Source organism: Panulirus ornatus, chromosome 31 (assembly GCF_036320965.1).
Source record: "Panulirus ornatus isolate Po-2019 chromosome 31, ASM3632096v1, whole genome shotgun sequence".
Taxonomy (NCBI): Eukaryota; Metazoa; Arthropoda; class Malacostraca; order Decapoda; family Palinuridae; genus Panulirus; species Panulirus ornatus.
Window position 1 is genome coordinate 19,298,488 of NC_092254.1, and position 22,509 is coordinate 19,320,996.

At 52.9% G+C, this 22,509-nt stretch overlaps 1 protein-coding gene across 1 annotated transcript in view; it reads right to left on the reverse strand.

Moving 5' to 3' along the window:
• Nucleotides 1–1,081: 1,081 nt before the first annotated feature.
• LOC139758856 (uncharacterized) overlaps nucleotides 1,082–22,509 on the reverse strand; it is a 238,756-nt gene continuing 217,328 nt past the window's right edge. Inside the window, exon 4 of the mRNA XM_071680720.1 lies at nucleotides 1,082–1,217. Coding sequence (XP_071536821.1) covers nucleotides 1,105–1,217 — 113 coding nt within the window. The 3' untranslated portion in view covers nucleotides 1,082–1,104. The remainder of the gene's footprint in view (nucleotides 1,218–22,509) is intronic.

The window sequence follows — 22,509 nt, forward strand, 5'->3', positions numbered from 1 at the left end:
TTCCTTTTTGTTAATGCCATGTCAGAGAATACACCGTTAAAGGGAAAGTGGAGAGGGGGGGGGTTGCCTTGTGTGTGTGTGTGTGTGTGTGTGTGTGTGTGCGTGTGTGTGTGTGTGTGTGTGTGTGTGTGTGTGTGTGCAACGGGGGGAGTTGGCCTGGGTGTTCGGCTACTTTTCTTATGTCCTCTTTTCTTGATAATTCTCCCATAATGATTTGGTTGATAATAGGATGTCCTTTAAAGTTACATGGGGACAAATTAAAGTTCTTGGTATCAGCAACTAAGACAGGCGTTAACATATCAGTCACACTGCACCCCGTGTGTGATTATGCTGTCCGTAACGTCATTGAATCTGCCTTAATTGCTAATGCCTGAAACGTTGCTGCCAAGTATTTACCATAATGCCACCCATTAGTGTGGTCATTACCTTGGTAGATGAAATATGCCGATTGCATTATAACATATCTCTCTGTTGCTGTCCATCTCGGTTTTACCGACGAGATCGTTAATAATGGTGTCTAGTTCTCGGGATGCTAAGTAACGTTAAACCGTCCAACACCATGTGACCTGGCTACGGTGTGCAGCCTCTTCATTTCCTCCCAAGATACAGGCATATTTGTGATCATCATCATAGTTCTCAGGCGCAAGGGACAAAACTTCTCGTTCTCACAGCCTCTTGTGCTCTCACCGCCTCTTGTGTCATTACTCTCACCGCCTCTTGTGTCACTACTCTCACCGCCTCTTGTGTCATTACTCTCACCGCCTCTTGTGTCACTACTCTCACCGCCTCTTGTGTCACTACTCTCACCGCCTCTTGTGTCACTACTCTCACCGCCTCTTGTGTCATTACTCTCACCGCCTCTTGTGTCATCACTCTCACCGCCTCTTGTGTCACTACTCTCACCGCCTCTTGTGTCATTACTCTCACCGCCTCTTGTGTCACTACTCTCACCGCCTCTTGTGTCACTACTCTCACCGCCTCTTGTGTCATTACTCTCACCGCCTCTTGTGTCACTACTCTCACCGCCTCTTGTGTCACTACTCTCACCGCCTCTTGTGTCATTACTCTCACCGCCTCTTCTGTCACCTTTGTTATTTTCGAGTTTCATGACCTTGCTCCTGCTGGCAGCTTCTGGGGGGACATGGACATCCTCTTGTTCCCCTGGACGTCAGGAAGTGTGGCCCCAAGGTTCTCCAAGAATATCCGTATTCCTGTGACTATATATATATATATATATATATATATATATATATATATATATATATATAGAGAGAGAGAGAGAGAGAGAGAGAGAGAGAGAGAGAGAGAGAGAGAGAGAGAGAGAGAGAGAGAGAGAGAGAGAGAGAGAGAGAGAGAGAGAGAGAGAGAGAGAGAGAGAGAGAGAGAGAGAGAGAGAGAGAGAGAGAGAGAGAGAGAGAGGATCGATTATTAGATTCTGTGAGATTCACTGTCACCTATTTTAAGAATCATAGCAACAAATGCGATATCATATTACTATTACTCTAAAGTGGATGACGATTACTGATTTTTCGACTTATTGTTCACTTTGGAGGATTACTGACGAATATTTTCCTAACAGGTGTGTGGGGTTCCACACCACACAGCAGGTGTGAGGGGTGTGGTTGTAGATGTAAGGAGTGGATGGCACAGTCGCCAGACAGCAGGTGTGAGGGGTGTGGTTGTAGATGTGAGGAGTGGATGGCACAGTCACCAGACAGCAGGTGTGAGGGGTGTGGTTGTTGTGAGGAGTGGATAGCACAGTCACCAGACAGTAGGTGTGAGGGGTGTGCTTGCAGATGTGAGGAGTGGATAGCACAGTCACCAGACAGCAGGTGTGAGGAGAGTGGTTCTAGTTGTGAGGAGTGGATGGCACAGTCATCAGACAGCAGGTGTGAGGGGTGTGGTTATAGTTGTGAGGATTGGATGGTAGAGTCATCAGACAGCAGGTGTGAGGGGTTTCGTTGTAGCTGTGAGGAGTGAATGGGACACCAGACAGCAGGTGTTAGGGGTGTGGTTGTAGTTGTGAGGAGTGGATGGCACAGTCATCAGACAGCATGTGTGAGGGGTTTGGTTGTAGTTGTGAGGAGTGGATGGCACAGTCAACAGACAGCAGGTGTGAGGGATGTGGTTGTAGATGTGAGGAGTGGATGGTACAGTCACCAGACAGCAGGTGTTAGGGGTGTGGTTGTAGTTGTGATGACTGAATGGCACAGTCACCAGACAACAGGTGCGAGGGTTGTAGTTGTAGATGTGAGGAGAGGATAGCACAGCCACCAGACAGCAGGTATGAGGGATGAGGTTGTAGTTGTGAGGAGGGGATCGCACAGTTACCAGACACCAGGTGTGAGGTGTGTGATTGTAGTTTAGAAGGGTAGACAGTACAGTCACCAGAATGCAGGTGTGAGGGGTGTGGCTGTAGATGTGAGAAGCGCATAACACATTCACCAAACAGCAGGTGTGAGGAGTGTGATTATAGTTGTGAGGAGTAGATGGTACAGTCACCAGACACCAGGTGCGAGGGGTGTGGTTGTAAATGTGAGGAGTGGATAGCACAGTCACCAGACATTAGGTGTGAGGGGCGTGGTTTTAGTTGTGAGGGGTGCGGCTGTAGTTGTGAGGGGTGGAAGGCTGAGTTACCAGACAGCAAGTGTGAGAGTTGTGGTTGTAGTTGTGAGGAGTGGATAACAAAGTCACCAGACAGCAGGTCTGAGGGGTGTGGTTGTAGTTGTGATGAGTGGATGGTATAGTCACCAGATAGCAAGTGTGAGGGCTGTGGTTGTAGTTGTGATGAGTGAATGGCACAGTCACCAGAGAGCAGGTGTGAGGGGTGTGGTTATAAATGTGAGGAGTGGATGGCACAGTCACCAAACAGCAGATGTGAGGGGTGTGATTGTAGTTGTGAGTAGTGGATGTTACAGTCACCAAACAGCAGGTGGGAGGGGTGTGGTTGTATATGTGAAGAGTGAATGGTACAGTCACCAGAGAGCAGGTGTGAGGGGTGTGGTTGTTGCTATGAGGGGTGGATAGCACAGTCACAAGACAGCAGGTGTGAGGAGTGTGGTTGTAGTTGTGAGGAGTTGGTGGTACAGTCACCAGACGGTAGGTGTGAGGGGTGTGGTTGTAGTTGTGAATGGATGGCACAGTCACAAGACAGCATGCGTGAGGGGTGTGGTTGTAGATTTGAAGGTGTATGGTACAGTCACCAGACAGCAGGTGTGAGGGGTGTGGTTGTAGTTGTGAGGAGTGGATGGCACAGCCACAAGACAGCAGGTCTGAGGGGTGTGGTTGTAGATGTGAGGAGTGGATGGTACGGTCACCAGACAGCAGGTGTGAGGAGTGTGGTTGTAGATGTGAGGAGTGGATGCTACAGTCACAAGACAGCAGGTGTGAGTGGTGTGGTTGTAGTTGTGAGGAGTGGATGGCACAGTCAACAGACAGCATGGAACATTCACCGGACAGCATGGTACATTCACCAGACAGCAGGTGTGAGGGGTGTGGGTGTAGTTGTGAGGGGTCGATGACCTAATCACCAGACAGCAGGTGTAAAAGTTGTGGTTGTAGATATGAGGAATGGATGGTACAGTCACCAGACAGCAGGTGTGAAGGGTGTGGTTGTACTTGTGAAGAGTAGATGGCACAGTCACCAGACAGCAGGTGTGAGGCGTGTGGCTGTAGTTGTGAGAAGTGGATAGCACAGTCACCAGACAGCAGGTGTGAGGGGTGTGGTTGCAGATGTGAGGAGTGGATGGTACAGTCAACAGATAGCAGGTGTGAGTGGTGTGGTAGTAGTTGTGAGGGGTGTGGTTGTAGTTGTGAGAGTTGGATGGCCCAGTCACCAGACAGCAGGTGTGAGGGTTAAGGTTGTAGTTGTGAGGAGTGGATGATACAATTACCAGACAGCAGGTGTGAGGGGTGTGGTTGTAGATGTGAGGAGTGAATGAGAGCAGTCACCAGACAGCAAGTGTGAGGAGTGTGGTTGTTGTTGTGAGGAGTGGATGGTACAGGTTACCAGACAGCAGGTGTGAGGGGTGTGGTTGTAGTTGTGAGAGTTGGATGGCCCGTTACCAGACAGCAGGCGCGAGAGTTGTGGTTGTAGATGTGAGGAGTGGTTGGTACAGTCACCAGACAGCAGGTGTGAGGAGTGTGGTTGTAGTTGTGAGGAGTTTGGTACAGTCACCAAACAGCAGGTTTGAAGGGTGTGGTTGTAGTTGTGAGGAGTGGATGGCACAGTCACCAGACAGCAGGTTTGAGGAGAGTGGTTGTAGTTGAGAGGAGTGGATTGTACATCACCAGACAGCAGGTACGAGGTGTGTGGTTGTGGTTGTGAGGGTCGATGCTAGTCACCAGACAGCAGGTGTGAGAGTTGTGGTTGTAGTTGTGATTAGTGGATGGCACAGTCACCAGACAGCAGTGTGAGGTTGTTAGATGTGAGAGGTGAATACGCAGAGGTTAGGGTGGTTGTGTTGTGAGGTATCAGCACAGCACAGGTGTGAGTGGTTGTAGTTGTGAGGGGATGTCTAACAGCATGTGAGGTGTGGTTGTAGTGTGGGATGGATGTAGTACAGACAGCAGGTGGGTGTGGTTGTGTGAGGGGGATGGGAGCATGAGGGTGTGGTTGTAGTGGATGGAGACAGTCACAGCGCAGTGTGGTGTGGTTTGTTGAGGTGTGGTTGTTTGAGGGGTGGCGTCCAACAGTGTGAGTTTGTTGTAGTGGATGGTGGACTCACCAGACGCATGGTGGTGTGGTTAGATTGAGGATGGATGGACAGTCACAGACAGCAGTGTGAGTGTTGGTTGTGTGTGAGGGAAGTTGTTGTTGGAGATAGAACCACAGCAGGGTAGGTGTGTTGTAGTTTGAGGATGATGCAATCACAACAGCAAGTTAGGTGTGTGTATTAGGTGTGTAGTAACGACATGTGAGGGTTTGTTGTTGTGTGTGACAGTCAAGACGAGGGTAGGTGTGGTTGTTGTGTAGATGGATGTCAACAGACAGCAGTGTGAGGGTGGTTGTAGTGTGAGAGTGGATGGCAGTCACAGAAGCAGGTGTGAGTGTGTTGTAGTTGAGGTGATGGTCATGACCGAGGTTGAGTTTGATGGTAACAAGAGTGAAGGTTGGTTTAGTGTAGGAGTGGATGGACAGCACAGCAGAGGTTGAGGGTGGTTGTAGTTGAGGTGATTGTCATCACAGACACAGGTGAGGTGGTGTGTTGTAGGTGATGGCAGTCACCAGACAGCTTAGGTGTGGTTTAGTTGTGTGTGGATGGCCAGCACAGACAGCAGGTGGAGGTGTGGTTTAGTTTGGAGGTGTAGTGACGTAGTTGTTGAGAGGGTGGATGTCAGTCACCAACACAGGTTGAGAGTGGTTGTGTGAGAGGAGTGGATGACAGTCACAGACAGAGGTGAGGGGTGTGGTTGTAGTTGTGAGGGGTGGATGGCAGTCACAGAAAGTTAGGTGTGGTTTAGTTGTGAGGAGTGATGTACAGCACCAAAGCAGTGTGGGTGTGGTTGTAGATGTGAGAGTGAGGACAGTCACCAGACAGCAGGGTGGTGTGAGGTGTGGTTGAGGGTGGAGGCAGACCGACAGCAGGGTGAAGTGTGTTGTGTGTGAGGTGATGCGTCACCAGACAGCAGGTGAGGGGTGTGGTGTAGTGTGAAGAGTGGATGGTACAGTCACAGATGGGTTTGGAATGGGTTGTGTTGTGAGTTGTAGGTTACGTCACAACAGCATGTGAGGTGTGGTTGTAGTGTGAGGAGTGGATGTACAGTCACACAGCAGGTGTGAGTGGTGTGGTTGTAGTTGTGAGGAGAGGATGTTGAGTGAGGTTGGTTGTAGAGTGAGAGAGTACGTCAAGCAGCAGGTGGGTGTGGTTGTAGTTGTAGGGTGTTGGTAGTCCCAGACACAGGTGTGAGGTTGGTTGTAGTTGTTAGGAGTGGATGGTACAATCACCAGACAGCATGACTGAGCGGTGTGGTTGTAGATTTGAGGAGTGGATGGTACAGTCAACAGACAGCAGGTGTGAGTGGTGTGGTTTTAGTTGTGGATGGTGTGGTTCTAGTTGTGAGGGGTGGATGGCCCAGTCACCACACACCAGGTGTGAGAGTTGTGGTTGTAGATGTGAGGAGTGGATGGTACAGTCACCAGACAGCATGGGTGAGGGGTGTGGTTGTAGTTGTGAGGAGTGGATGGCACAGTCACCAGACAGCAAGTTTAAGGAATGTGGTTGTAGTTGTGAGGAGTGGATTGTACAGTCACCAAACAGCAGGTGTGAGGGTTGTGGTTGTGGTTGTGAGAGGTGGATGTCACAGTCACCTGACAGCAGGTGTGAGTGTGTGGTTGTAGTTGTGAGGAGTGGATGGCACAGGTACCAGATATGCTGTGTGAGGGGTGTGGTTGTAGATGTGAGGAGTGGGTGGTACACTCAACAGACAGCAGGCGTGAGGGGTGTGGTTGTAGTTGTGAGGGGTGTGGTTTTAGTTGTGTGTGGTGGATGGCCCAGTCACCAGACAGCAGGTGTGAGTTATGGTTGTAGATGTGAAGAGTGGATGGTAAAGTCACCAGAAAGCAGGTGTGAGGGGCGGTGGTTGTAGTTTTGAGGAGAGGATTGCACAGTCACCAGACAGCAGGTTTGAAGGGTGTGGTTGTAGTTCTCAGGAGTGGATGACACAGTCACCAGACATCAGGTCTGAGGAGTGTGGTTGTAGTTGTGAGGAGTGGGTTGTACAGTCAACAGACAGCAGGTGTGAGGGGTGTGGTTGTGGTTGTGAGGGGTGGATGGCCTAGTCACCAGACAGCAGGTGTGAGAGTTGTGGTTGTAGTTGTGAGCAGTGGAAGGCACAGTCACCATACAGCATGTGTGAGTGGTGTGGTTGTAGATGTGAGGAGTGGATGGCACAATCACCAGACAGCAAGTGTGAGGGGTATGGTTGTAGTTGTGAGGAGTGGACAGCACAGTCACCAGACAGCAGGTGTGAAGGGTGTGGTTGTAGTTGTGAGGGGTGGATGGCCCAGTCAGGTGTGAAGGGTGTGGTTGTAGTCGTGAGGGGTGGATGGCCCAGTCACCAGACAGCAGGTGTGAGAGTTGAGGTTGTAGATGTGAGGAGTGGATGGTACAGTCACCAGGCAGAAGGTTTGAGGAGAGTGCTTGTAGTTCTGAGGAGTGGATTGTACAGTCACCAGACAGCAGGTGCGAGGAGTGTGGTTGTTGTTGTGAGGGGTGGATGGTCTAGTCACCAGATAGCAGGTTTGAGAGTTGTGGCTGTAGTTTTGAGGAGTGGATGGCACAGTCACCAGAAAGCATGTGTGAGGGGTGTGGTTGTAGATGTGAAGAGTGGATGGCACAATCACCAGACAGCAAGTGTGAGGGGTATGGTTGTAGTTGTGAGGAGTGGATAGTACAATCACCAGACAGCAGGTGTGACGGGTGTGGCTGTAGATGTGAGGAGTGGATGGTACAGTCAACAGACAGCAAGTGTGAGAGGTGTGTTTGTAGTTGTGAGGGGTGGATGGCCCAGTCACCAGACAGCAGGTTTGAGGGTTGTGGTTGTAGTTGTGAGGAGTGGATGGTACAGACACCAGAAAGCATGTGTGAGGGGTGTGGTTGTAGATGTGAAGAGTGGATGGCACAGTGAACAGACAGCAGGTGTGAGTGGTGTGGTTGTAGTTGTGTGGTTGTAGTTTTGAGGGGTGGATAGCCCAATGACCAGACAGCAGGTGTGAGGTTTGTGGTTGTAGTTGAGGAATGGATGGTACAGTCACCAGACAGTATGTGTGAGGGTTGTGGTTGTAGATGTGAGGAGTGGATGGTACAGTCAACAGACAGGAGGTGTGAGTGGTGTGGTTGTAGTTGTGAGGGGTGGATGGCCCAGTCACCAGACAGCAGGTTTGAGAGTTGTGGTTGTAGATGTGAGGAGTGGCTGGAACAGTCACCAGCTAGCAGGTGGGAAGGGTGTGGTTGTAGTTGTGAGGAGTGGATGGCACAGTCACCAGACAGCAGGTTTGAAGGGTGTGCTTGTAGTTGTGAGGAGTGGATTGTACAGTCACCAGACAGCAGGTTTAAGGAATGTCGTTGTAGTTGTGAGGAATGGATTTTACAGCCACCAAACAGCAGGTGTGAGGGGTGTGGTTGTGGTTGTGAGAACTGGATGTCACAGTCAAGAAACAGCAGATGTGAGGGTGTGGTTGTAGTTGTGAGGAGTGGATGGCACAGACACCAGACGGCATGTGAGGGGTAAGGTTGTAGATGTGAGGAGTGGATGGTACAGTCAACAGACAGCAGGTGTGAGGGGCGTGGTTGTAGTTGTGAGGGGTGTATGGCCCAATCACCAGACAGCAGGTGTGAGAGTTATGGTTGTAGATGTGAGGAGTGAATGGTACAGTCACCAGACAGCAGGTCAATCCTCCAGCAGGTCAGTCGTCATCCAGTCCTCAAGCAGTTCAGTAGTCACCCAGTCCTCAAGCAGGTCAGTCGTCACCCAGTACTCCAGCAGGTCAGACGTCATCTAGTCCATCAGCAGGTCAGTCGTCATCCAGTCCTCCAGTAGATCAGTCGCCATCCAGTCCTCCAGCAAGTCAGTCTTTACCCAGTCCTCCAACAGTTCAGCCGTCATCCAGTCCTCTAGCAGGTCAGTCGTCAACCAGTCCTCCAGGAGGCCAGTCGTTATACAGTCCTCGAGCAGGTCATTCGTCATCCAATCCTCTAGCAGCTGAGTCGTCATCCATTTCTCAAGTAATTCAGTCGTCACCCAATTCTCTAGCAGGTCAGTCGTCATCCAGTCCTTCAACAGGTCAGTCGTCACCTAGTCCTCCAGCAGGTCAGTCGTCATCTACTCCTCTAGACGGTCAATCGTCATCCAGTCCTCCAGTAGGTGAGTCGTCATCCAGTCCTCCACCAGGTCAGCCGCCATCTAGTCGCTCAGCAGGTCAATCGTCACCCAGTCCTCCAGCAGGTCAGTTATCACCCATTCCTCAGGCAATTCAGTCGTCATCCAGTCCTCCAGCAGGTCAGTCGTCATTCAGTCCTCCAGTATGTCAGTCGTCATCCAGTCCACCAGCAGGTCAGTCGTCATCCAGTTTTCCAGCAGGTCAACCGTCAAGATGTCCTCCAGCAGGTCAGTCGTCATCTAGTCCTGCAGCAGGTCAGTCGTAATCCAGTACTGCAGCAGGTAAGTCGTCACTCAGGTCCCCCAGCAGGTAACTCGTCATTCAGTCCTCCAACAGGTCAGTCGTCACCCAGTCATCCAGCGGGTCAGTCGTCATCCAGTTCTCCAGCAGGTCATTCATCATCCAGTCCTCAAGTAGGTCTTTCGTCATCCAGTCCTCCAGCAATTGAGTCGTCATCCAGTCTTCAAACAGGTCAGTCTTACCCGAATCCTCCAGCAGGTCAGTCGTCATCCAGTCCTCCTACAGGTCAGCCGTCACCCAGTCCTCCAATAGGTCAGTCGTCATCTAGTCTTTCAGCAAGTCGGTCTTCATCCAGTCCTCCAGCAGTTCATTCGTCATCCAGAATTCCAGCAGATCAATCGTCACCCAGTCACCAAGCAGATCAGTCATCACCTAGTACTCCAGCAGGTCACCCGTCATCTAGTCCTTCAGCAGATCAGTCGTTATCCAGTCCTCCAGCAGGTCAGTCGTCACCCAATCCTCAAGCAGTTCAGTCGTCATCCAGTCCTCCAGCAGGTTAATAACTATCCACTCCTCTCGCAGGTCAATCGTCACCCAGTCCTCCAGCAGGTCAGTCGTCATGCAGTCCTCCAGAGGGTTATTCGTCATCCAGTCCTCAAGCATGTCAGTTGTCATCCAGACCTCCATCAGGTGAGACAGCATTCAGTCCTCAAGCAGGTCAGTCGTCATCCAATCCTGCAGAACGTCAGTTTTCACCCAGTTCTCCAACAAGTCAATCGTCACCCAGTCCTCCAGCAGGTCAATCGTCATCCAGTCCTCCAGCAGGTCAGCCGTCATTTAGTCCTTCAGCAGGTCAGTCGTCACTCAATCCTCCAGTGGGTTAGTTGTCATCCAGTCTTCCAGCAGGTCAGTCGTCATCCAGTCCTCCAGCAGGTCAGTCGTCATCTGTTTTTCAGCAGGTCAGTCGTCATCTAGTTCTCCAGCAGGTGAGTCTGCATCCGTCCTCAAGCAGGTCATTTTCCGTCACCAGTCCTCCAGCAGGTCAGATCATTCCCAGTCCTCCAGCAGGTCAGTTGTCATCCAGTCCTCCAGCAGGTCAGTCGTCATCCAGTCCTCCAAGCAGGTCAGTCGTCATCCAGTCCTCCAGCAGTCGTCGTCACCAGTCTCCAGCAGGTCAGTCTCATCTAGTCCTCAGCAGGTCAGTTCGTCATCAGTCCTCCAGCAGGTCAGTCGTCATCCAGTCCTCCAGCAGGTCAGTCGTTCACCCAGTCCCCCAGCAGGTGCAGCCGTCATCCAGCCCTCAGCAGGTCCGTGTCATCCAGTCCTCAGCAGGCAGTCGTCATCAGTCTCCAGCAGGTCAGTTCGTCATCCAATCCTCTAGCGTTCACCTCAAGATAGTCGTCATCTAGTCCTCCAGTAGGTCAGTCGTCATCCAGTCATCAAGCATGTCAGTTTTCATGATGTCCTCCAGCAGGTCAGTCGTCATCTAGTCCTCCATCAGGTCAGTCGTAATCCAGTACTCCAGCAGGGGAGTCGTCAATCAGGTCCCCCACCAGGTCACTCGCCATCCAGTCCTCCAACAGGTCAGTCGTCACCCAGTCATCCAGCAGATCAGACGTCATTCAGTCCTCCAGTAGGCCAGTCTTCATCCAGTCCTACAGCAGTTCAGTCGTCATCCAATCCTCCAACAGGTCAGTCGTCATCCAGTCCTCCAGCAGGTCCCTCGTCATCCAGTCCTCCAGCAGGATAGTCGTCATCGAGCCCTCCAGCAGGTCACTCGTCATCCAGTCCTCCAGCAGGTCAGTCGTCACCCAGTCCTCCAGCAGGTCAGTCGTCACCCAGTCCTCCAGAATGTTAGTCGTCACCCAGTCCTCCAGCAGGTCAGCCGCCATCTAGTCGCTCAGCAGGGTAATCGTCACCCAGTCCTCCAGCAGGTCAGTTATCATCCATTCCTCAGGCAGTTCAATCGTCATCCAGTCCTCCAGCAGGTCACTCGTCATCCAGTCCTCAAGCAGGTCAGCAGTCATCCAGTCCTCAAGTATGTCAGTCGTCACCCATTTATCCAGTATGTCAGTCGTCATCTAGTCCACCAGCAGATAAGTCGTCATCCAGTCCTCCAGCAGGTCAGTCTTCATGATGTCCTCCAGCAAGTCAGTCGTCATCTAATCCTCCAGCAGGTCAGTCGTAATCCAGTACTCCAGCAGGTGAGTCGTCACTCAGGTCCCCCAGCAGGTCACTCGTCATCCAGCCCTCCAACAGGTCAGTCGTCACCCAATCATCCAGCAGGTCAGTCGTCATCCAGTTCTCCAGCAGGTCATTAGTCATCCAGTCCTCAAGCAGGTCTAGTTCTCCAGCAATTGCGTCGTCATCCAGTCCTCAAACAGGTCAGTCTTACCCCAATCTTCCAACAGGTCAGGCGTCATCCAGTCCTCCAACAGGTCAGTCGTCACCCAGTCCTCTAATAGGTCAGTCGTCATCTAGTCTTTCAGCAGGTCAGTCGGTCATCGAGTCCTCCAGCAGTTCATTCGTCATCCAGTACTCCAGTAGATCAATCTTCACCAGTCCCCAAGCAGATCAGTCATCACCCAGTACTCCAGAAGGTCAGCCGTCATCTAGTCCTTTAGCAGATCAGTCGTCATCCAGTCCTCTAGCACGTCAGTCGTCACCCGGTCCTCAAGCAGTTCAGTCTCATCCAGTCCACCAGCAGGTTAATAATCATCCAATCCTCTAGCAGATCAATCGTCATCCAGTCCTCCTGCAGGTCAATCGTCATCCAGTCCTCCAGAAGGTCATACATCATCCAGTCCTCAATCATGTCATTAGTCATCCATACCTCCAGCAGGTGAGACAGCATCAGGTCCTCAAGCAGGTCAGTCGTCATCCAGTCCTCTAGCACGTCAGTCTTCATCCAGTTCTCCAACAGGTCAGTCATCAACCAGTCCTCCAGCAGGTCAGTCGTCACCAAGTCCTGCAGGAGGTCAGCCGTCATCTAGTCCTTCAGCAGGTCAGTCGTCACCCAATCCTCCAGCAGGTCAGTTGTCATCCAGTCCTCCTGCAGGCCAATCGTCAACCAGCCCTACGGCAGGTCAGTCGTCATCCACTCCTCCAGCAGGTCAGTCGTCATCCAGTCCTCCAGCAGGACAGTTGTCATCTAGTCTTCCAGCAGTTTAGTCGTCGCCCATTCCTCCAGCAAGGATAGCCGACATCTAGTCCTTCAGCAGGTCGGTCGTCATCCGGTCCTCCAGCAGATCAGTCGCCATCCAGTCCTCCAGCAGATCAGTCGTCATCCAGTCTTCCAGCAGGTCAGTCGTCACCTTATCCTCAAGCAGGTCTCTCGTCATCCAGTCCTGCAGCAGGTCAGTCGTCATCCAGTCCTTAACTAGGTCAGTTGTCACAGTCTTCAAGCAGGATAGTCGTCATCCAGTCCTCCAGCAGGTCACCCGTTATCTAAGTTCTTCAGTTGGTCAGTCGTCATCCAGTCTTCCAGCAGATCAGTCGTCATAATCCTCCTGCAGTTCAGTCGTCACCCAGTCCTCCAGTAGGTGAGCCATCGTCCAGTCCTCAAGCAGGTCAATCGTCATCCAGTCCTCCAGCCGGTCAGTCGTCACCCAGTTCTCCAGCAGGTCAGACGTCATCCAGCCCTCCAGCAGGTCAACCGTCATCTACACCTCCAGCAGGGCAGTCGTCATCCAATCTTTCAGCAGGTCAGTCGTCAACCAGTCCTGCAGCAGGTCAGTCGTCATCCAGTCCTCCAGCATGTCAGTCGTCCTTCAGTTCTCCAGCAGGTCAGTCGTCACCCACTCCTTCAGCAAATCAGTCGTCATCCAGTCCTCCAGCAGTTTAGTCGTCATCCAGTCCTGCAACAGGTCAGTCGTCATCCAGTCCTCCAGCATGTCAGTCGTCATTCAGTTCTCCAGCAGGTCAGTCGTCACCCACTCCTCCAGCAGATCATTCGTCATCCAGTCCTCCAGCAGGTTAGTCGTCATCCAGTCCTGCAGCAGGTCAGTCGTCATCCAGTCCTCCAGCATGTCAGTCGTCATTCAGTTCTCTAGCAGGTCAGTCGTCACCCACTCCTCCAGCAGATCATTCGTCATCCAGTCCTCCAGCAGGTTAGTCGTCATCCAGTCCTGCAGCAGGTCAGTCGTCATCCAGTCCTACAGCAGGTCAGTCGTCATCCAGTTCTCCAGCAGGACAGTCGTCATCTAGTTCTACAGTAGTTCAGTCGTTACCCAGTCCTCCAGTAGGATAGCCGACATCTAGTCCTTCAGCAGGTCAGTCGTCATCCAGTCCTCGAGCAGGTCATTCGTCATCCAGTCCTCCAGCAGATCAGTCGTCATCCAGTCTTCCAGCAGGTCAGTCGTCACCTAGTCCTCAAGCGGGTCACTCGTCATCCAGTCCTGCAGCAGGTCAGTCGTCATCCAGTCCTCAAGCAGGACAGTCGTCACCCAGTCCTCCCGCAGGTCACCCGTCATCTATTCCTTCTGTGGGTCAGTCGTCATCCATTCTTTCAGCAGATCAGTCTCCATAGTCCTCTAGCAGGTACGTCGTCACACAGTCCTCCAACAGGTGAGTCATCTTCCAGTCCTCCAACAGGTCAGTCGTCATCAAGTTCTCCAGCAGGTGAGTCCTCGTCCAGTCCTCAAGCAGGTGAGTCGTCACTCAGTCCTCCAGCCGGTCAGTCGTCACTCAGTTCTCCAGCAGGTCAGACGTCATCCAGTCCTCCAGCAGGTCAGTCGTCAACCACTCTTCCAGCAGGGCAGTCGTCATCCAGTCTTTTGTACGTCAGTCATCACCCAGTCCTCAAGCAGGTCAGTCGTCATCCAGTCCTCCAGCAGGTCAGTCGTCATTTAATTATCCAGCAGATCAGTCGTCACCAACTTCTCCAGCAGGTCAGACGTCATCCAGTCCTCCAGCAGGTCAGTCGTCAACCACTCTTCCAGCAGGGCAGTCGTCATCCAGTCTTTTGTACGTCAGTCATCACCCAGTCCTCAAGCAGGTCAGTCGTCATCCAGTTCTCCAGCAGGTAAGTCGACATCCAGTCCTCCAGCAGGTTAGTCATCATCCAGTCCTCCAGTAGGTCAGTTGTCTTCCACTCCTCCAGCAGGTCAGTCGTCTCCCAGTCCTCCGTCAACCATTCCTCCAGCAGGTCACCCGTCATCAACCCCTACAGCAGTTAAATCGTCACCAAATCATACAGCAGGTCACTTACCATCCATTCCTATAGCAGTTCAGTCGTCATCCAGTCCTCCAGCAGGTCAGTCGTCATCCAGTCCTACAGGACGTCAGTTATCATCCATTCCTCCCGCAGGTCAGTCGTCATCCGTCCTCAAGCAGGTCATTTGTCATCACGTATTCCAGCAGGTCAGTCGTCACCTAGTCCTCGAGCAGGTCAGTTGTCATCCAGTCCTCTAGCAGGTCAGTCTTCACAAAGTCCTCCAACAGGTAAGCCGTCATCTAGTCCTCCAGCATGTCAGTCGTCAACCAGCCCTCCAGGAGGCCAGTCGTCCTCCAGTCCTCCAGCAGGTCATTCGTCATCCAGTACTCTAGCAGGTGAGTCGTCATCCAGTCCTCAAGCAGGTCAGTCGTCATCCAATCCTCCAGCAGGTCAGTCGTCATCCAGTCCTCCAGCAAGTCAGTCGTCATCCAGTCCTCCAGCAGGTAATCGTCATCCAGTCCTCCAGCAGGTCAGTCGTCATCCAGCTATAGCAGGTCAGTCGTCATCCAGTCCTCCAGCAGGTCAGTCGTCATCCAGTCTTCAGCAGGTCAGTCGTCATCCAGTCCTCAGCAGGTCAGTCGTCATCCAGTCCTCCAGCAGTCAGTCGTCATCCAGTCCTCAAGCGTCAGTCGTCATCCAGTCCCAGCAGGTCAGTCGTCATCCAGTCCTCAGAAGGTCAGTCGTCATCCAGTCCTCCAGCAGGTCAGTCGTCATCCAGTCCTCCAGCAGGTCAGTCGTCACCCAATCCTCCAGCAGGTCAGTCGTCATCCAGTCCTCAAGCAAGTCAGTCGTCATCCAGTCCTCCAGCAGGTCAATCGTCATCCAGTCCTCTAGCAGGTGAGTTGTCATCCAGTCCTCCAACAGGTCAGTTGTTTCCCAGTCCTCCAGCAGGTGAGTTGTCATCCAGTCCTATAGCAGGTTAGTCGTCATGCATTTCTCCAGCAGGTGAGTCCTCTTTCAATCCTCAAGCACGTCCGTCGTCATCCAGTCCTCCAGCAGGTCAGACTACATCCAGTCATCCAGCAGGTCAGTCGTCATCCAGTCCTCCAGCAAGACAGTCGTCACTCGGGTCCCCAAGCAGGTTAGTCGACATCCAGTCCTTTAGCACGTCAGTCGTCACCCAGTCATCAAGCAGGTCAGTTGTCATACACTCCTCAAGAAGGTCATTCGTCATCCAGTCCTCCAGGATGTTAGTCGTCATCCAGTCCTTCAGCAGGTGAGTGGTCATCAGTCCTCAAGCAGGTCAGCCGTCATTCAGTCCTCCAGCAGGTCAGTCGTCATCCAGTCCTACAACCGGTCAGTCATCACCCAGTCATCCAGCAGGTCAGTCGTCATCTAGTCCTTCAGGTGGTCATTCGTCATCCAGTCCTCCAGCAGGTCAGTCGCAAACCAGTCTTCCAGCAGGTCAGTCGTCCCCCCATTCCTCAAGCAGGTCATCGTCATCCGTCTCCAGGTCATTGTCATCACGTATTCCAGCAGGTCAGTCGTCACCTAGTCCTCGAGCAGGTCAGTTGTCATCCAGTCCTCTAGCAGGTCAGTCTTCACAAAGTCCTCCAACAGGTAAGCCGTCATCTAGTCCTCCAGCATGTCAGTCGTCAACCAGCCCTCCAGGAGGCCAGTCGTCCTCCAGTCCTCCAGCAGGTCATTCGTCATCCAGTACTCTAGCAGGTGAGATGTCATCCATTTCTCAAGTAGGTCAGTCGTCACCCAATTCTCCAGCAGGTCAGTCGTCATCCAGTCCTCCAACAGGACAGTCGTCACCCAGTCTTCCAGCAGGTCAGTCGCCATCTACTCCTCTAGACGGTCAAACGTCATCCAGTCCTTCAGCAGGTGAGTCGTCATCCAGTACTATAGCAGGTCAGTCGTCATCCAGTTCTTCAGCAGGTCAGTCCTCTTCCAATCCTGAAGCACGTCAGTCGTCATCCAGTCCTCCAGGTCAGTCGTCATCCAGTCCTCCAGCAGGTCAGTCGTCATCCAGTCCTCAAGTAGTTCAGTAGTCATCCAGTCCTCATGCAGATGAGTCGTCACCCAGTACTTCAGCAGGTCAGATGTCATGTAGTCCATCAGCAGGTCAGTCGTCATCCAGTCCTCCAGTAGATCAGTCGTCATCTAGTCCTCTAGCAGGTCAATCTTCACCCAGTCCTCCAACAGGTCAACCGTCATCCAGTCCTCCAGCAGGTCAGTTGTCAACAAGGCCTCCAGGAGGCCAATCGTCATCCACTCCTCCAGCAGGTCATTCGTCATCCAATCCTCTAGCAGGTGAGTTGTCATCCATTTCTCAAGCAGGTCAGTCGTCACCCAACTCTCCAGCAGGTCAGTCGTCATCCAGTCCTCCAACAGGTCAGTAGCCTCCCAGTCCTCCAGCAGGTTAGTCGTCATCTACTCCTCTAGAAGGTCAATCGCCATCCAGTCCTCCAGCAGGTGAGTTGTCATCCAGTCCTATAGCAGGTTAGTCGTCATGCATTTCTCCAGCAGGTGAGTCCTCTTTCAATCCTCAAGCACGTCCGTCGTCATTCAGTCCTCCAGCAGGTCATACTACATCCAGTCATCCAGCAGGTCAGTCGTCATCCAGATCCTCCACAAGACAGTCGTCACGTGGTCCTCCAGCAGGTTCATTCGTCATCAGTCCTCCAGCAGGTCAGTCGTCATCCAGTCCTCAACAGTCACGTCATCCAGTAGCAGGTAAGTCGTCAACCAGTCCTCCAGCAGGTGAGTCGCATCCAGTCCTCCAGCAGGTCAGTCGTCAACCCAATCCTCCAGCAGTCCCAGTTCGTCATCACAGTCCTCAGCAGGTCAGTCCTCATTCAGCCTCCAGCAGGTCAGCGTCATCGTTCATAACCAGGTCAGTCGTCAACCAGTCCTCCAGCAGGTCAGTCGTCATCCAGTCTCCAGCAGGTCAGTCGTCATCCAGTCCTCAAGCAGGTCAGTCGTCACCCAATCCTCCAGCAGGTCAGTCGTCATCCAGTCCTCCAACAGGTAAGTCGTCACCCAGTCCTCCAGCAGGTCAGTCGTCATCCAGTACTCCAGCAGGTCAGTCGTCATCCAGTCCTCCAGCAGGTCAGTCGTCACCCAGTCCTCCAGCAGGTCAGTCATCATCCTTCAGCAGTCCGTCTTAGTTCACGTCCTCCAGCAGTCAGTCGTCATCCAGTCCTCCAGCAAGGTCAGTCGTCACCCAGTCTCCAATAGGTCATCGTCATCCAGTCCTATAGCAGGTAAGTCTCATCAGTTCTCAGCAGGTCAGTCCTATTCAGTCAGCAGGTCAGTCGTCATCCAGTCCTCCAGCAGGTCAGTCGTCATCCAGTCCTCCAGCAGGTAGTGTCATCCACTCCTCAAGTAGATCAGTCTTCATCCAATCCTCCAGCAGGTCAGTCGTCATCCAGTCCTCCAACAGGTCAGTCGTTATCCAGTCCTCTAACAGGTCAGTCGTCACCCATTTATCCAGCAGGTCAGTCGTCATCCAGTCCTCCAGCAGGTCAATCGTCATCCAGCCCTTAAGCAGGTCAACCGTCACGCAGTCCTCCACCAGGTTAGTCGTCATCTAGTCTTTCAGCAGGTCAGTCCTCACTCAGTCCTCCAGCATGTCATCCGCCATCATCCAGTCCTACAGCAGATCAGTCGTCATCTAGTCCTTCAGAAGGTTGGTTCTCACCCAGTCCTCCAGCAGGTCAGCCGTCATCCAGTCCTACAGCAGGTCAGTCGTCATCTAGTCCTCCAGCAGTAGTCGTCATCAGTCTCAAGAGGCAGTCTCACCCATCCTCACAGGTAGTCGTCATCCAGTCTCCACAGGTCATTCGTCATCCAGTCCTCCAGAGGTCATTCGTCATCCATCCTCAGCAGGTATCGTCATCCATCTCCAGCTAGTCAGTCACCAGTCCTCCAGCAGTCAGTCGTTCATCCAGCCCAGCAGGTCAGTCGTCATCCAGTCCTCAGCAGGTCAGTCGTCATCCATCCTCAGGCACGTCAGTCTTAACCCAGTCCTCAAGCAGTTCAGTCGTTATTCAGTCCTCCAGCAGGCCAGTCGTCATCCAGTCCTTCAGTAGGTGAGTCGTCATCCAGTACTCAAGCAGGTGAGTCCTCGTCCAATCCTCAAGCAAGTCAGTCGTCATCCAGTCCTCCAACAGGTCAGTCATCACCCCAGTCCTCCAGTAGGTCAATCGCCATCCAGTCTTCCAGTAGGTAAGTCGCGACCCAGTACTTAAGCAGGTCAGTCGTCATCCAGTCCAACAGCAGGTCAGTCGTAATCCAGTCCTCAAGCAGGTCCGTCGTCACCCAGTCCTCCAGTAGGTCAGTCGTCACTCAGTCCTCCAGTAGGTCATTCGTCACCCAGTCCTCCAGCAGGTCAGTCGTCATTCAATCCTTCAGCAGGTCAGTCGTCATCCAGTCCAACAGCAGGTCAGTCGTAATCCAGTCCTCAAGCAGGTCCGTCGTCACCCAGTCGTCCAGCAGTTCAGTCGTCACTCAGTCCTCCAGTAGGTCATTCGTCACCCAGTCCTCCAGCAGGTCAGTCGTCATTCAATACTTCAGCAGGTCAGTCGTCATCCAGTCCTCCAGCAGGTCAGTCGTCACTCAGTCCTCCAGCAGGTAATTCGTCACAGTCCTCCAGCAAGTCAGCCGTCATCTAATCCTTCAGCAGGTCAGTCGTCATCCAGTCCAACAGCCGGTCAGTCGTAATCCAGTCCTCAAGCAGGTCCGTCGTCACCCAGTCGTCCAGCAGTTCAGTCGTCATCCAGTCCTCAAGCAAGTCAGTCGTCATCCAGTCCTCTAGCAGGTCAGTCGTCACTCAGTCCTCCAACAGGTCAGTCGTCACCCAGTCATCAAGCATGTCAGTATTCACAAAGTACTCCAGCAGGTCAGTCGTCATCCAGACCTCCAGCAGGTCAGTCGTCACTCAGTCCTCCAACAGGTCAGTCGTCACCCAGTCATCAAGCATGTCAGTATTCACAAAGTCTTCCAGCAGGTCAGTCGTAATCCAGTCCTCCAGCAGGTCAATCTTTATCCAGTCCTCCAGCAGGTCAGTCGTCATCAAGTCCTCCAGCAGGTCATTCGTCATCTAATCCTTCAGGAGATCAGTCGTCATCCAGTCCTCAAGCAATTCAGTCGTCATCCAATCCTCCAGCATGTCAGCCGTCATCCAGTCCTCCAACAGGTCAGTCGTCAACCAGTCCTCTAGCAGGTGAGTCGTCATCCAGTCCTTCACCAGTTCAGTTATCATCCAGTCCTCCAGCAGGTCAGTCATCTTCCAGACTTTCGGCAGGTCAGTCGTCATCCAGTCCTCCAGCAGGTGAGTCGTCATCCAGTCCTCAAGCATATCAGTCGTCATCCAATCCTACAGCAGGTCAGTCGTCATCCACTCCTCCAACACGTCAGTCGTCACCCAGTCCTCCAGCAGGTCATTCGCTATCTAGTCCTTCAGCAGGTCAGTCGTCATCCAGTCCTCCATCAGGTCAGTCAACATCCAGTACACCAGCATGTCAGTCGTCACCCAGATGCCCTAGCATGTCAATCGTCATCCAGGACCCCAGCATGACAGTCGTTACCCAGAACCCCAGCATGTCAGTCGTCACCCAGGTGCCCCAGCATGTCAGTCGTCACCCAGATGCCCCACCATGTCATTCGTCACCCAGGACCCAAGTATGTCAGTCATTACCCAGGACTCCAGCATGTCAATCGTCACCCAGGACCCCAGCATGTCAATCGTCACCCAGGACCCCAGCATGTCAGTCGTCACCCAGGACCCAAGCATGTCAGCCGTTACTCAGGACCCCAGCATGTCAATCGTCACCCAGGACCCCAGCATGTCAGTCGTCACCCAGGTGCCCCAGCATGTCAGTCGTCACGTAGATGCCCCAGCATGTCAGTCATCACCCAGGACCCAAGTATGTCAGTCATTACCCATGACCCCAGCATGTTAATCGTCACCCAGGACCCTAGCATGTCAATCGTCACCCAGGACCCCAGCATGTCTGTCGTCACCCAGGACCCAAGCATGTCAGCCGCTACCCAGGACTCCAGCATGTCAATCGTCACCCAGGACCCCAGCATGTCACTCGTCACCCAGGACCCAAGCATGTCAGCCGTTACTCAGGGCCCCAGCATGTCAATCGTCACCCAGGACCCCAGCATGTCAGTCGTCACCCAGATGCCCCAGCATGTCACTCGTCACCCAGATGACCCAGCAAGTCAGTCGTCACCCAGGACCCAAGCATTTCAGTCGTAATCCAGGACCCCAGCATGTCACTCGTCACCCAGGACCCAAGCATGTCAGTCGTCACCCAGGACCCAAGCATGTCAGTCGTTACCCATGACCCCAGCATGTCACTCGTCACCCAGGACCCAAGCATGTCAGTCGTCACCCAGGACCCAAGCATGTCAGTCGTCACCCAGTCCTCCAGCAGGTTAGTTGTCTCCTAGTTCCCAAACACTTCACCCGTCACCAAAGTTCCCTAGCACGTATCCCGTCATCAATGTTCGACAGCGTGTCAACCGTCACTCAGGATCCCAAGCAGTTAGCTATCACCCAAGTCCACCAGAATGACACTAGTCACCTACGTCCTCAGGAACGTCACCGTCATCCAGAATCCTCAGCGGGTTAGCCGTCGCCTACTTCCACACATGACCCAAGCACGTCAGCCGTGACCCAGGTCCCTCAGTATGTCAATCTTCACCCTGAACCCCAGCATATCAGTCATCATCCAAGTCCCTAGCATGTTAGTCGTCATCCAAATCCATCAGCATATTAGTCGTCACCCAGGCCAAAAAGCAGATTGGCAGTCACCCACGTCCCTCAGCATTTCAGTCGTCACTTGGGCCACCTAGCAGATCAGCAGTCACCCAGGTCCCTCAGCATGTCAGTCATCATACAGGTCCCCAGCATGTTAGTCGTCATCCAGATCCTCCAGCATGTTAGTCGTCACGTAGATGCCCCAGCATGTCAATCATCACCCAGGACCCAAGTATGTCAGTCATTACCCATGACCCCAGCATGTTAATCGTCACCCAGGACCCTAGCATGTCAATCGTCAACCAGGACCTAAGCATGTCAATCGTCACCCAGGACCCCAGCATGTCAGTCGTCACCCAGGTGCCCCAGCATGTCAGTCGTCACGTAGATGCCCCAGCATGTCAATCATCACCCAGGACCCAAGTATGTCAGTCATTACCCATGACCCCAGCATGTTAATCGTCACCCAGGACCCTAGCATGTCAATCGTCACCCAGGACCCCAGCATGTCTGTCGTCACCCAGGACCCAAGCATGTCAGCCGCTACCCAGGACTCCAGCATGTCAATCGTCACCCAGGACCCCAGCATGTCACTCGTCACCCAGGACCCAAGCATGTCAGCCGTTACTCAGGGCCCCAGCATGTCAATCGTCACCCAGGACCCCAGCATGTCAGTCGTCACCCAGATGCCCCAGCATGTCAATCGTCACCCAGATGACCCAGCAAGTCAGTCGTCACCCAGGACCCAAGCATTTCAGTCGTAATCCAGGACCCCAGCATGTCACTCGTCACCCAGGACCCAAGCATGTCAGTCGTCACCCAGGACCCAAGCATGTCAGTCGTCACCCAGTCCTCCAGCAGGTTAGTTGTCTCCTAGTTCCCAAACACTTCACCCGTCACCAAAGTTCCCTAGCACGTATCCCGTCATCAATGTTCGACAGCGTGTCAACCGTCACTCAGGATCCCAAGCAGTTAGCTATCACCCAAGTCCACCAGAATGACACTAGTCACCTACGTCCTCAGGAACGTCACCGTCATCCAGAATCCTCAGCGGGTTAGCCGTCGCCTACTTCCACACATGACCCAAGCACGTCAGCCGTGACCCAGGTCCCTCAGTATGTCAATCTTCAAACTGAACCCCAGCATATCAGTCATCATCCAAGTCCCTAGCATGTTAGTCGTCATCCAAATCCATCAGCATATTAGTCGTCACCCAGGCCAAAAAGCAGATTGGCAGTCACCCACGTCCCTCAGCATTTCAGTCGTCACTTGGGCCACCTAGCAGATCAGCAGTCACCCAGGTCCCTCAGCATGTCAGTCATCATACAGGTCCCCAGCATGTTAGTCGTCATCCAGATCCTCCAGCATGTTAGTCGTCACCCAGGCCAAAAAGCAGATTGGCAGTCACCCACGTCCCTCAGCATTTCAGTCGTGAGACAGGTCCCTCAGCAT